Here is a 12,694-nt window from a genome sequence, read left to right on the forward strand (position 1 = left end):
TATTGCTCTGCACGTTCGAAAAGACTCCCGAATGTGCTATTCCACGCTATGACGTCAGAAACTCGGCACGCTCAACGTTCGGATGCACGGTCCGTGTGCCGACGGCTTTAGAAACGGACTCCGTAAGTGCAGACAGGGGCGGATCCAGGATGTCGGTCGGTCGGTGGGGGGGGGGGGGCGGCAAATTTTTTGGTACCTGCCTTGCAAAAAATTAATTTCAAATAAAATCATTAATACTCTATACACACACACACACACACACACACACACACACACACACACACACAGTTTGTGTATCGCTATGTGTTAAGTGTGTTTAATGAAATAACTTACTGCATTACCTAAAAATATTCTTCAAATACGACACGTGCACTTGAAAAACTCTGTGATTGTCTGCTAATGTAAAATAATCTATAAAAATGCTAATATTCATTTGTTCCCATTCTTAAATCTTCGAAATAAGTTCACCAATTGCTTTCATTTGACAGAATGTTGCCATCGAATTCGCGCATGTGTTTATACGCAGCAATGACGATACGACTGCGAAAAGATGTAATAGGGTATTTGACTGTGTTAAGGAAATCATCTTATATTATTAATTACGTCATTTTAAAGAATGAAATTTTCACTCTTCAGCGGAGTGTGCGCTGATATGAAACTTCCTGGCAGATTAAAACTGTGTGCCGGACCGAGACTCGAACTCGGGACCTTTGCCTTTCGCGGGCGAGTGCTGTAGCAACTGAGCTACCCAAGCACGACTCACGCCCTGTCAGCGCACACTCCGCTGTAGAGTGAAAATTTCATTCTAGAAACATCCCTCAGGCTGTGGCTAAACCATGTCTCCGCAATATCCTTTCTTTCAGGAGTGCTAGTTCTGCTAGGTTCGCAGGAGAACTTCTGTAAAGTTTGGAAGGTAGGAGACGAGGTACTGGCAGAAGTGAAGCTGTGAGGGCGGGGCGTGAGTCGTGCTTGGGTAGCTCAGTTGGTAGAGCACTTGCCCGCGAAAGGCAAAGGTCCCGAGTTCGAGTCTTGGTGCGGCACACAGTTTTAATCTGCCAGGAAGTTTCACGTCATTTTATTCTCATAATAAGCTGTTTTTCCTCATGAATGTAAATATTAACAATAAGAAAAGATCGGTCACGCACCAGGCGGGGGGGGGGGGGGGGGGGGGAATTCCCCCCCCCCCCCCTGGATCAGCCCCTGAGTGCAGATGACTGATACAGTGGAAATCTACAGTGGTTCCCAATGTGTAGCAGCTCTAAAACATGTAGCCTGAACTGACGTAGAGAGATACGCCGCCAGAAATCAGCTGGTTCCGTACGGGCCTTTTCTCCGCCCCGCCCATCTTCGATCGACCTGCCCCCCTCGGGACGCGGGTGCCGACTGACTCTCGCGAGTCAGTGGAATCCCGCTGCGCGAAGCCCCTCGAGTGCAGAGCGCCGCGCCTCATCCCACGCTTTCCTTCTCCTTGCCGCAGGGGTGTCCGCTCCGCGTCGCGCGTCTAGTGCGCGCTCCAGCCCGCACAGTGGTCGACCTCGGGCGGCGGCGGTCGATAGCGGCGGTCGACTGCGCGCATGCGCGGCGAGGCCGCGGCCGCCATGGGCTGGCGCTGCTACTGCTGCGCTGACGGCGGCACGTGCTGCGGCGCGGCCAGCCCAGCCGCCGACGCGGACGCCGACGACGCCGAGTCGACGCGGCCGCTGCACAGTGGCACCGCGGACGCGCCGCCGGCCAGGGGCTGCAAGTCCGTCTTCTACTGCTGCGAGGGCGCCTGCTCCACGGGCTGCGCCCACGCCGCCGCCGCTGACGCCGCCAAGAGCGACGCGCCGCCGGCCATGCGCGGCCACATCGTGCTGGGCACCCCTGTCGACGTAGCGGAGGACGCGGCGCGGCACTTCGAGCTCCTGGCGCAGTTTCCAGAAGATGTGCAGATCTCCAGGCCGGTATGTCAGCTTCGCGTACTTCTATACGAACAGACGTTACGTCACTGCAGTGTCATTGTCAAAACATTCCACTACGAATAAAAGTTCGTAGACTTCCTTAGCCGGTGTCATTTTGTGTACCGAGCCGCGTCATTGTAAACTCCTAAAAGAACTAAATTGCTGACGTTAAGACCGACTCCCTGCGGTCTTCTTCGCCGCACTCAGGAGGCCCGCAGCAAGTCGGTCGAAACTCGGCCAAATATCCATAATTATTTTATCCGCAATTCCACTAAGTATTTCTATGGCAGCATAGACACCAACCGCCAGGAGGTTGCAACGTCAACGCCACAACTCGTAAAAGTGTTTTGATTTCGACTCGACAGCGGTGTCAGGTGACTATCTGATCTAGCGTACTCCAGTGGTGTGTTAAATTCAGTGTCAACATGTTTTCGCCACCCTTACACTGGTGTTAGTAGTTCTTGTGCCTGTGAATCTTTTCCTGCTTGTTCATTTCTTCATGAAATATTGCTTAGACAAGGCATTCTTTCCCCACCCACCTTTCCTCATTATATATATACCTCCCTTTTTTTTCCCCGAATAATATGCCCCTATAAAGAAGCAACATCTGAGAGAGTCTTACAACTTTACAGTACGAAGCAAACAAAACAAACATGCCTCATGCAGTAGATAGACCTGTTGCTTTGACATGTTGCCTTGAAGCAAACTGAATGGCCGTATTTTTTTCATGTTTATGCGCTTTATATTTAACACCACCTTTTCAATTTTGGTATAATAATAATAATAATAATAATAACAATAATTATTATTATTATTATTATTATTGCAGAATGAGATTTTCACTCTGCAATGGAGTGTGCGCTGATATGAAACTTCCTGGCAGATTAAAACTGTGTGCCGTACCGAGACTCGAACTCGGGACCTTTGCCTTTCGCGGGCTAGTGCTCTACCAACTGAGCTACCCAAGCACGACTCACGCCCCGTCCTCACAGCTTTACTTCTGCTAGTACCTCGTCTCCTACCTTCCAAGAGCACTTGCCCGCGAAAGGCAAAGGTCCCGACTTCCATTCTCGGTCTGGCACACAGTTTTAATCTGCCAGGAAGTTTCATTATTATTATTATTTATTATTATTATTCTGATGCTGGCTACTTAACAGTTGAAACCGATGAATTTCATCGTATTTAGTGCGATAATAGTAGTTTTAATAAAAGTATGTTTTTACTCGTATTTAAATCGCTCTTGCTCCGTAAGTCAATTATTAGTCCAGTATACGTTTCAATGGCTGGCATAATCCTCTTCAGTTGGAAAATTACCCATTTACATTCCTGGTATTTGTAAGTAGCACGGACGCCTTTTCTCAGCAGTAGGCCAAGTGCAAAACAAATTTGCTCTCAACCTCTTAACTCCGAGAATGCGAGTGTGCTGCTCGCTAATACTAGGAATGTAAATTCCTGATTGTCTACCACAAGGGTGCGATGTCAACTATATAACTGCGTAACGGAGTAATAAGCTAGCAAGTGACGCAGAAAACCGTTTCATTTGTAATTAATCGTCGTAGCCATCATGATGCCTTCCTTTATCAAGGAACAAGTGCCGTGCAACTTGCAAGCACCTTGCTTCAACGAATCAGTTGTAAACACTTCGGATTGTGGGGTAGTGGGAAGGCACTGTTTTGTTTTCGCAAGTAGTAAGAAGAAAAATGCAGAGGACAATGCAAGTTTGCGATTCATATTGTTTAAAATACTGTGATGTCTCTCCATTTGTGTACATATCCTGGAACGAATAAATGGTAGGCTTTTGATGTCTTCAAAGTATATGCGGCTCCTATTAGTATTCTTTCAAGTTCGAGTACTTTGTGTAGCTATTTCCTTAGGCGGAGTCTAAATCCCAACTTTTTGTATGACAGAACAACCATCGTGGCCTCCCATCCACAGAACATTACTGGAGAATGCAACGTGGCGTGTCGTTGACAGTCCATTTTGGTCATTGTGCATCGATCGTTAAACATTCTACGCAGACACCTGTCTAGCATTTCGCATTAAGATGTCCGGCAAACCTCGTCGCTTCAGACATTGAAAGTGTTTCCCCTCCGATCCGCACCCGTTCGGATAGCCGGGAGCGTTAACGCGCCGCTTCCGGGAGTCCGGGAGGTGAGCCTGACCTGGATCGACTCCTCACGAATTAACGACAAGGCTTAGTGAGCCGGGGACAGCCTGGATGTAACTTCTAGGCGGTTTCCTTCGTCCTACTATGTAAATACCGCGTTGGTACGAACATCGCACCTCAGATAAACGATGCAAATATTTAGAAACTGTTTTTACACTTGCACATGAGATTTACTCTAGACGCAGACAAGTGGAGGCGAATGAGAGACTATAACCATACATATTCAGTCTCTAAACTCCTAATCATCACTACGATCAGCTCACGATAAAAAAGTAAATGTCCTTGCTCACTGCCAGTTTCCAGTTGTAACAGGTTACGTAACGGCCCGAAGCGTCATCCAGGTAAGCTCGACACAGGTGCATATCCTTCGTCACGTGCAAGCTTACCACACAAACACTACACTGCGTTTTGAATTACTAGTTCAGTCTTTCTTCCTTCTCCGTTATTCGTTAGGGCGACAGGTTCTAAACTAGCTTTTCCTGTTTATCGCAAGGCGTTCTTGTTCTACAGTACACGACATTAGGTTAGGAAAGTAACGTCGTCATGAAGCTGCTTATGTTTGTCCGCTGTTATTAGAACGGTCTTCCTAATTTTACTCTAACGAATAGGGTAAACTGCTACTGGGATTCGGTGGGTGTATAATTTTGTAATAAAGTTGTATCAAGTTTTCTAATCTGAGAGGTGGTTACGGTTTCGCTTTGGTTTAAGCACCTGCTCAAGCAGATGATGGCAATTCTTTTGACGTGCAGCGTAACGTTGTTGGGTACTTGGTGGGAAGGTATTATGGCCAATAATTTTGGATTGTTTGTTACTGGAGGAATTTTAAATCTGTCATTACAAAAAGAAAATTAATGTTTTTATTACCAAACGCGTTTCGTTTTATTGAAATAAAACACAATCAATTTATATTTATAATCTGATTTGCTTTCTATATCGAAAAATAGCTCGTTACAAAATTATTTGATTGTACTTGCGATATTTTATACTTGGTTTTCACTCCCATCAGGAAATGCCATCTCTTTACACGTTTATGAAATAGTCCTTCGTTTGGCACTGGTGATTCTGGTTTAATCTCACACTGCCTTGCAGATTTCTTGATGTGAAACACATCGCAATGTAGTATCATTTTGTGTGTGTGTGTGTGTGTGTGTGTGTGTGTGTGTGTGTGTGTGAAGAAAAATGAATTCGTCTGTCGTTTTCAATTGATACGCCAGTGGGGCTTCTAAATGTTATCTTGAATGTACCATATTTACGGGGTCTGTATCGGTCGGCATCTGTTTGTGTAACAAAGCGTACAGAAATATATTCAAATAGAAAATCGGAATTTTGTTGCAAATCCCAGTGCTTTTCTGTAAAAAATCTTTTTCATTTGGTGGAAGGGCTAGTTCAAGCAGAGGCAGTCACGACTGAGGACCGTAACCGCTCTCCTTAATTACCATACTTGAATAGTTTGTAGGCTCCCCACAAATAAACAGTTTATGTAACGGAAGTTATTGTAGTTGGTAAATATACACTAGGCTCGAAATGATGAGATATTTCATTAATATTTGATCTAAATATTTCTCAAGATAACCATATTAAAAATCTTCTTTGATAGACTGGTGTGTAAACGTTACGAAAATTGCCTCGGACACATGACTGTGTACTTTAAATGTGTTTATCGCTAACGTTTCTCCTTTCACCCTTATTTGTACTGTGAAGAGGCTCACCTGTCCAGTTGGCATCTACGACTCGATGCAGACATGGTGTAGAGCGCAACTTGGCAATTCTAAGGTGCAGTTTCTTCTAGGTGAAGCTCATCAGAAATAGCCACGGAGCCGTCCCGGATCCAACCTCATACGTCTGGCTTCCAAGACACCTACAAAGTAGCTAAAGTATGTCATTAATTACGGAGTCACTGTGTTGCTACACGTTTTTTCGCTCATAAAGGCGTAATGTCGCAACTTCTGTGTAAAGGCAGGAAGTACAGACGCCACCTCTATCGTGTGGCGTGGGCTGCAATATGTCGGTTTTTACAAGGTTAAACGCTACCTCACTCCAGACTGTAAGAGCTTCGGAACACAAGATCGAGTAACAACACATTCGTTAACTATGCAAGCGCACAATCAGTGCCGAAGATATAGTGGCAAAGCAGCAAAAAATGTTTCTAACTACAGTTAAATTTCATTTAAGCATTGACGTAATAATTATGTCTGTCTTAAAATAATTTATCCGAGTTCAGAAGACCTTATATTCCACATGAACGAATTTAGAAACTTGGGGTGTATTTAACTTTGGCATCGAAATTAAAATTTTACCCTGACGCCAGCAGTAAGTTACCGGTTTGTGTGGTTGCTTCTAGGGGCTTCCCTGGGGCAGCTAACTCGCTCGCTAGCTCATTGCCCAATGTTTGCCGTGTCGAGATAATAAAACGGCAAGAAAAGCTATTTTGCGTTCTCTGTTTCAGCAGGCATAATTCAGTTACAGCAGTGCGGCGTGACTTCCGTATAGAGTAAGGCACTGCTCCTCAAGACATTCGACAATGTACAGTCAGTTTCAAGACACTACTTGTTTGTCACACAAGTGCTCTCGTTCAAGGTGTAGAAAGCATTCAGTTGTTTGGTATGTAGTCGACTAAAGCCTACTCGTCATACCAGCCGAGAATTTGCTATTCTTAGTGTACCTGTCTGGCATACTTCTAGACGACATTTGTCTTTCAAACCATACAGCTTTAAGCTGTTACAAGCCCTTCTTAGTATGAAGTGAATTTATTATGGACGTGGTGTATCTCAAGGTTATATGTGAACGCTTGTAAAACATACAGTCTCTCAAACTCGCATGACTCCACGTTTCCTTTAATTTACGTCTATGGTCACAAACTTTTGTTAACAGATTACCGGTTTCGGTCTATAATGACCATCATCAGATCTGTTTTATAGAAACAGTAGTGCTACTGACAACATGACTCGTGCCTATGACCGAGCGAGGTGGCGCAGTGGTAAGACACTGGACTCGCATTCGGAAGGACGACGGTTCAATCCCGCGTCCGGCCATCCTGATTTAGGTTTTCCGTGATTTCCCTAAATCACTCCAGGCAAATGCCGGGATGGTTCCTATGAAAGGGCACGGCCGACTTCCTTCCCCATCCTTCCCTAATCCGATGAGACCGATGACCACGCTGTCTGGTCTCCTTCCCCAAACCCACCAACCAACCATCGTGCCTATGATGTAATCTATACAGGGTGTTACGAAAAGGTACGGCCAAACTTTCAGAAAATATTCCTCACACACAAATAAAGAAAAGATGTTATGTGGACATGTGTCCGGAAACGCTTAATTTCCATGTTAGAGCTCATTTTAGTTTCGTCCGTATGTACTGTACTTCCTCGATTCACCGCCAGTTGGCCCAATTGAAGGAAGGTAATGTTGACTTCGGTGCTTGTATTGACATGCGACTCATTGCTCTACAGTACTAGCATCAAGCACATCAGTACGTAGCATCAACAGGTTAGTGTTCATCACGAACGTGGTTTTGCAGTCAGTGCAATGTTTACAAATGCGCAATTGGCAGATGCGCATTTGATGTATGGATTAGTACGGGGCAATATCCGTGGCGCGGTACGTTTGTATCGAGACAGATTTCCAGAACGAAGGTGTCCCGACAGGAAGACGTTCGAAGCAATTGATCGGCGTCTTAGGGAGCACGGAACATTCCAGCCTATGACTCGCGACTGGGGAAGACCTAGAACGACGAGAACACCTGCAATGGGCGAGGCAATTCTTCGTGCAGTTGACGATAACCCTAATGTCAGCGTCAGAGAAATTGCTGCTGTACAAGGTAACGTTGACCACGTCACTGTATGGAGAGTGCTACGGGAGAACCAGTTGTTTCCGTACCGTGTACAGCGTGTGCAGGCACTATCAGCAGCGGATTGGCCTCCACGGGTACACTTCTGCGAATGGTTCAACCAACAATGTGTCAATCCTCATTTCAGTGCAAATGTTCTCTTTACGGATGAGGCTTCATTCAAACATGATCAAATTGTAAATTTTCACAATCAACATGTGTGGGCTGACGAGAATCCGCACGCAATTGTGCAATCACGTCATCAACGCAGATTTTCTGTGAACGTTTGGGCAGGCATTGTTGGTGATGTCTTGATTGGGCCCCATGTTCTTCCACCTACGCTCAATGGAGCACGTTATCATGATTTCATACGGGATACTCTACCTGTGCTGCTAGAACATGTGCCTTTACAAGTGCGACACAACATGTGGTTCATTCGGGATGGAGCTCCTGCACATTTCAGTCGAAGTGTTCGTACGCTTCCCAACAACAGATTCGGTGACCGATGGATTGGTAGAGGCGGACCAATTTCATGGCCTCCAAGCTCTCCTGACCTCAACCCTCTTGACTTTCATATATGGGGGCATTTGAAAGCTCCTGTCTACGCAACCCCGGTACCGAATGTAGAGACTTCGTGCTCGTATTGTGGACGGCTGTGATACAATACGCCATTCTCCAGGGGTGCATCAGCGCATCAGGGATTCCATGCGACGGAGGGTGGATGCATGTATCCTCGCTAACGGAGGACATTTTGAACATTTCCTGTAACAAAGTGTTTGAAGTCACGCTGGTACGTTCTGTTGCTGTGTGTTTCCATTCCATGATTAATGTGATTTGAAGAGAAGTTATAAAATGAGCTCTAATATGGAAAGTAAGCATTTCCGGACACATGTCCACATAACATATTTTCTTTCTTTGTGTGTGAGGAATGTTTCCTGAAAGTTTGGCCATACCTTTTTGTAACACCCTGTATATTTTTGACGATGCTGGTGCTGATTCTACATTTAACATTTGACGATGCCACTATGGCTGCAGTAGATTAGGACTTGGTTTTTATAAAACAGATCTGATGATGGTCATTATAGACTGAAACAGATAATCTGTTAACAAAAGTTCGTGACCATAGACGTAAATTAAAGGAAACTTATTGTATATACGGGTCACTGTTTTATTCGCGACAATGTCGCAGCTTGTGTCGCATGATTCTTTCAAATATAAAAACTTAGTAGTCCTATGTGTAAGTTGACATTTACTGCAAGTTCCAATTTTTATTCGCACAGGAAATATGGTTTCGTGAAGTTGGATGAAGCTGCCTGAAACGCTCTTTGTAAACTGAACATCGCCAGGATAAAGTGTAGCTGAAAAGTTTCTCAGTACAACGCTACTTAACTCCCTTTTTCAAAATAATTATTTTGATGCACTGACCTCGAACGCTTCGAACCGAACGAGAATGTGCTTAGAATATAAATCGCTCATCCACAAAACAGTGGTCATAGCCATTCACATGGAAAACTGCACGTCTTATCATGAGACTTCCGAATGATTACCAATCCAAGGTGCAAGAGAGAAACCCTGCTAACGTAAAGTAACAAAATATCGATATAATAATACCAAAAACGCATTTCAGTGTCGTGACTTATTGCTATATTTCCCCCTGCTTAAAATAAATGCTCCTTCTGAACAACAAACTTTTTCTGTTGACCTGATAGCGCTACACAACTATTCAGTCTTCAAAATTCAGTGTGTGTGTGGTTTGAGGATTTCGGGCGCTAAACAGCGTGGTCATCAGCGCCCAAACGCATAGAAACAGGAACACAGACAGTGAAGGGACGAAGACGGACACTGAACAAGGCGAACGGCTAAAAGACACAGACCTGACGCAGTTCCAAATCCTCACATACAGAGGCAAAACAAGAGGAGAAGAAACGCACTAAAAGTGGAAAGGAAACACAAGGAAAAGAGAACAGAAATCGAAGTGAAACAAGTAGGTAATCGTGACTGGCGGACCTCTTACCTAAAGCCTGGGTGAGCCAGTCACCCAGCAGCACATTAAAATCCTCTCCCTAAAATCCGAGGCAACAAATTGGACAGGTCACAAAACCGTAAGACCTTAACCACAGTCGTTGCCTCGTCTTGCAAAATAGAGGGCAAATCCGGTGGCAAGGAAACCACCGCCCTCTGTTCAGAAAATAAAGGACACTCAAGTAAAATGTGGCGGACAGTAATCTGGACGCCACAAGCACTGCAGATTGGGGGGTCCTCCCGCCGGAGTAAAAAACCGTGCGTTAAGGGACTGTGCCCGATGCGGAGGCGAGTGAGGAGAACCTCATCCCGCCTGCATGACTGGTAGGACGTACGCCATGGCCGCGTGGTGGCCTTGACCAGACGCAGCTTATTTTCACTGACTGCCAGCCACTCCTCTTCCCATTGACGCATAACACGAAAACGCAAAAGGGAGGTAACAGCACGGAGGGGGACGGCACATTCAACAACGTGAGGCGGAGTGGAACAGAACAGTACGCACGGAACAGAACAGTACGCACATCTCACTAAAGCAATTTTTTCACGTTAAATATCACTTCTCCTTAAATGCAGTCCAGTATTGAACGCTACACCAGGTAAAATTTCTAGCGTCAAAGCGTATTGTGACATAAGCTTGTACTTGGGTGCAGAAAGTTGTTTGTATTATACAGAGTGAAGTCTAATGATAAAGTGGCGATCGAGTAACTTTAACCCGTAATTTTTCACATTGTAGTCTTACAAAATAAACGATTCGTCTCATCTAAGGGCTTATATTGCATAAAGAAATACAAATTGTAAATCAAGACATTTCAAATGTATGTTTTTGAACCTGTCGCCTCGTCGCTTTGTTTCATCGCGTTGTCATAGTTTCTCTCTTTAGATCATTGTTCTCGGGATAAGTGATATATATTGTAGCACATTTCCGTGCGGTTCTGAGCGTTCAGTGTCACACACTTCATTTATCAGTGTAATTTTTAATGTTTCTTCAAACGACTTCTACTTAGAGGAACACATTCAACGTTCTAAACCTGGAGACAGAAGTCGTCCACCTCCTTGGGGTAAGTGTTAAAGTTTTTAGTGGTATTTGTTTTATAGGCATTAGGCTGCGGCCTAGGGAATATTTCCCTGTCCAGCGTTTCGTCATTCAATGCTGGGGGACATCATCAGAGGCTATAACAACTCAGAAAGCAGTTAAATCTCAAAGAAGCTGAGTTCGTTAAGTCCTTTCGAGTTGTTACCGCCTTTGATGAATCTGCAACAGTGGCACGCGAAACGTTTGTAACACCTCGGTTCAGTTTACAGCGATAAAAGCTATAGAAAGAATAATTTAAAATTAAGAATAGAATTTTTGGAGGGGAAAACAGTGTAGAATCAGAGTTCGGTAATTGCAGATCAAAATTATAGTATATCAGCAAGTAGTTTAACGTCTTAAGTACAGCAAAGCCACGGAAGCTCCGTCATGGAGAAGGCAGTGACGTTAAACTCTTGTGATGAAAAACCTATAAAAAGGCCTGATCGTCATTATTGCCGCCTTTTTTCTTGATTCTTTCGTTGAAGGGCGGGGAACCCGTGTCAGTCAGCGAGACAATAATTTGATTGGACTTTATCGTGTTAAGATTCACGATAAACTGTTAGAATATTACTGAGATTAAAAGTGATGTAGTGTGCGACTTTGACTGTTGGTAGCAACGGAGTATTAAGGGGATTTTAGGACTTTAGTGCTAGATTGGAACTTCACGGACATATAGACGACAGAAACTAAAAAATTATCTGCTGATATGAGTGAATTCAGAGGTACCGGTATTCAGATATTAACGTGTGGACTTTTGAAAGTGTCGTGTGCCGTTAGTTGCGAATCTGGATGTAGAGCGCGCGCATATCGGAATTTGCGGACAATTTAGATTCCTCCAGGCTAGGAACCTTTTAAATAGACCATCATCCATCACCATCTTAATCCTTGAATATAGAATGAAAGTGAAATACAAGAGTGTTGTACTTATTTCATATACCTAGTACTAATCAGTGAAGGTTTTACGGAACCAAAGCTATTCAGCAGTAAGTCAGCACCATCTAGCGGAAAGCGTAGGCATGAACTAACACGCTAACTGAAGTGAACGTTTACGTGTTTTACGGACTGCTTAATATGAACTTTTGTGACTCTTTGACGTCCCCACTCCCTCCGAAAGGTGGCGCAGGCTGTCTTAATCATAAAAGGGGAGAGTTTTAGCCGGGCAAATTACTAAATAAAAGCGATATTTACAAGACTCGCAGTAATAGCAAAACACAAGGCCCGCACCTCATCGGAGAATCGTCGCTGTCACGTCGGGAAGTAAAGCCGGAAAACCTACCGGCGATACGTATCTACGAGCAGACGTCGACGTGGAGTACCTAAAAAGGGAACCACAAGATAGTTGGGGATGCTTCACGTCGTGAAGAGAGATGCCTTGTACCACGCCCCTAATGGCCATAAAGCGTCACCAAATAAGCAAAATACCGGCCGTGGAAGCGTGCATTGTAGAGTTACGTGTTGGGGCTATAGAAAGGATGGGGGAGGGGGGGATTATGACAGCGTTGTCCCACCAAGATGTATAGCTACTGATAACATTTTCACATTCAGTTCTGCGAGCGGGTGTTGGAAGACCACGCAATTCTGACGGCCAACGTACCATTCTCTGCCGCGGTGACATTGCGTGAGACGTGGCAAGGCATGTTGTATGCTCACTGCTCCTTCACCTGTTG

The 12,694-nt window shown here is 44.8% G+C and overlaps 1 protein-coding gene across 1 annotated transcript in view; it reads left to right on the forward strand.

The window, feature by feature from the left end:
* The first annotated feature begins 1,662 nt into the window (after positions 1-1,662).
* The window catches only part of LOC126092354 (galectin-4-like), a 266,360-nt gene continuing 255,328 nt past the window's right edge, over positions 1,663-12,694 (forward strand). The window contains exon 1 of the mRNA XM_049907893.1: positions 1,663-1,943. Within this exon, the coding sequence (XP_049763850.1) occupies positions 1,836-1,943 (108 nt within the window). The 5' untranslated portion in view covers positions 1,663-1,835. The remainder of the gene's footprint in view (positions 1,944-12,694) is intronic.

The sequence above is a fragment of the Schistocerca cancellata genome, chromosome 7, assembly GCF_023864275.1.
Source record: "Schistocerca cancellata isolate TAMUIC-IGC-003103 chromosome 7, iqSchCanc2.1, whole genome shotgun sequence".
NCBI classification, from domain to species: Eukaryota; Metazoa; Arthropoda; class Insecta; order Orthoptera; family Acrididae; genus Schistocerca; species Schistocerca cancellata.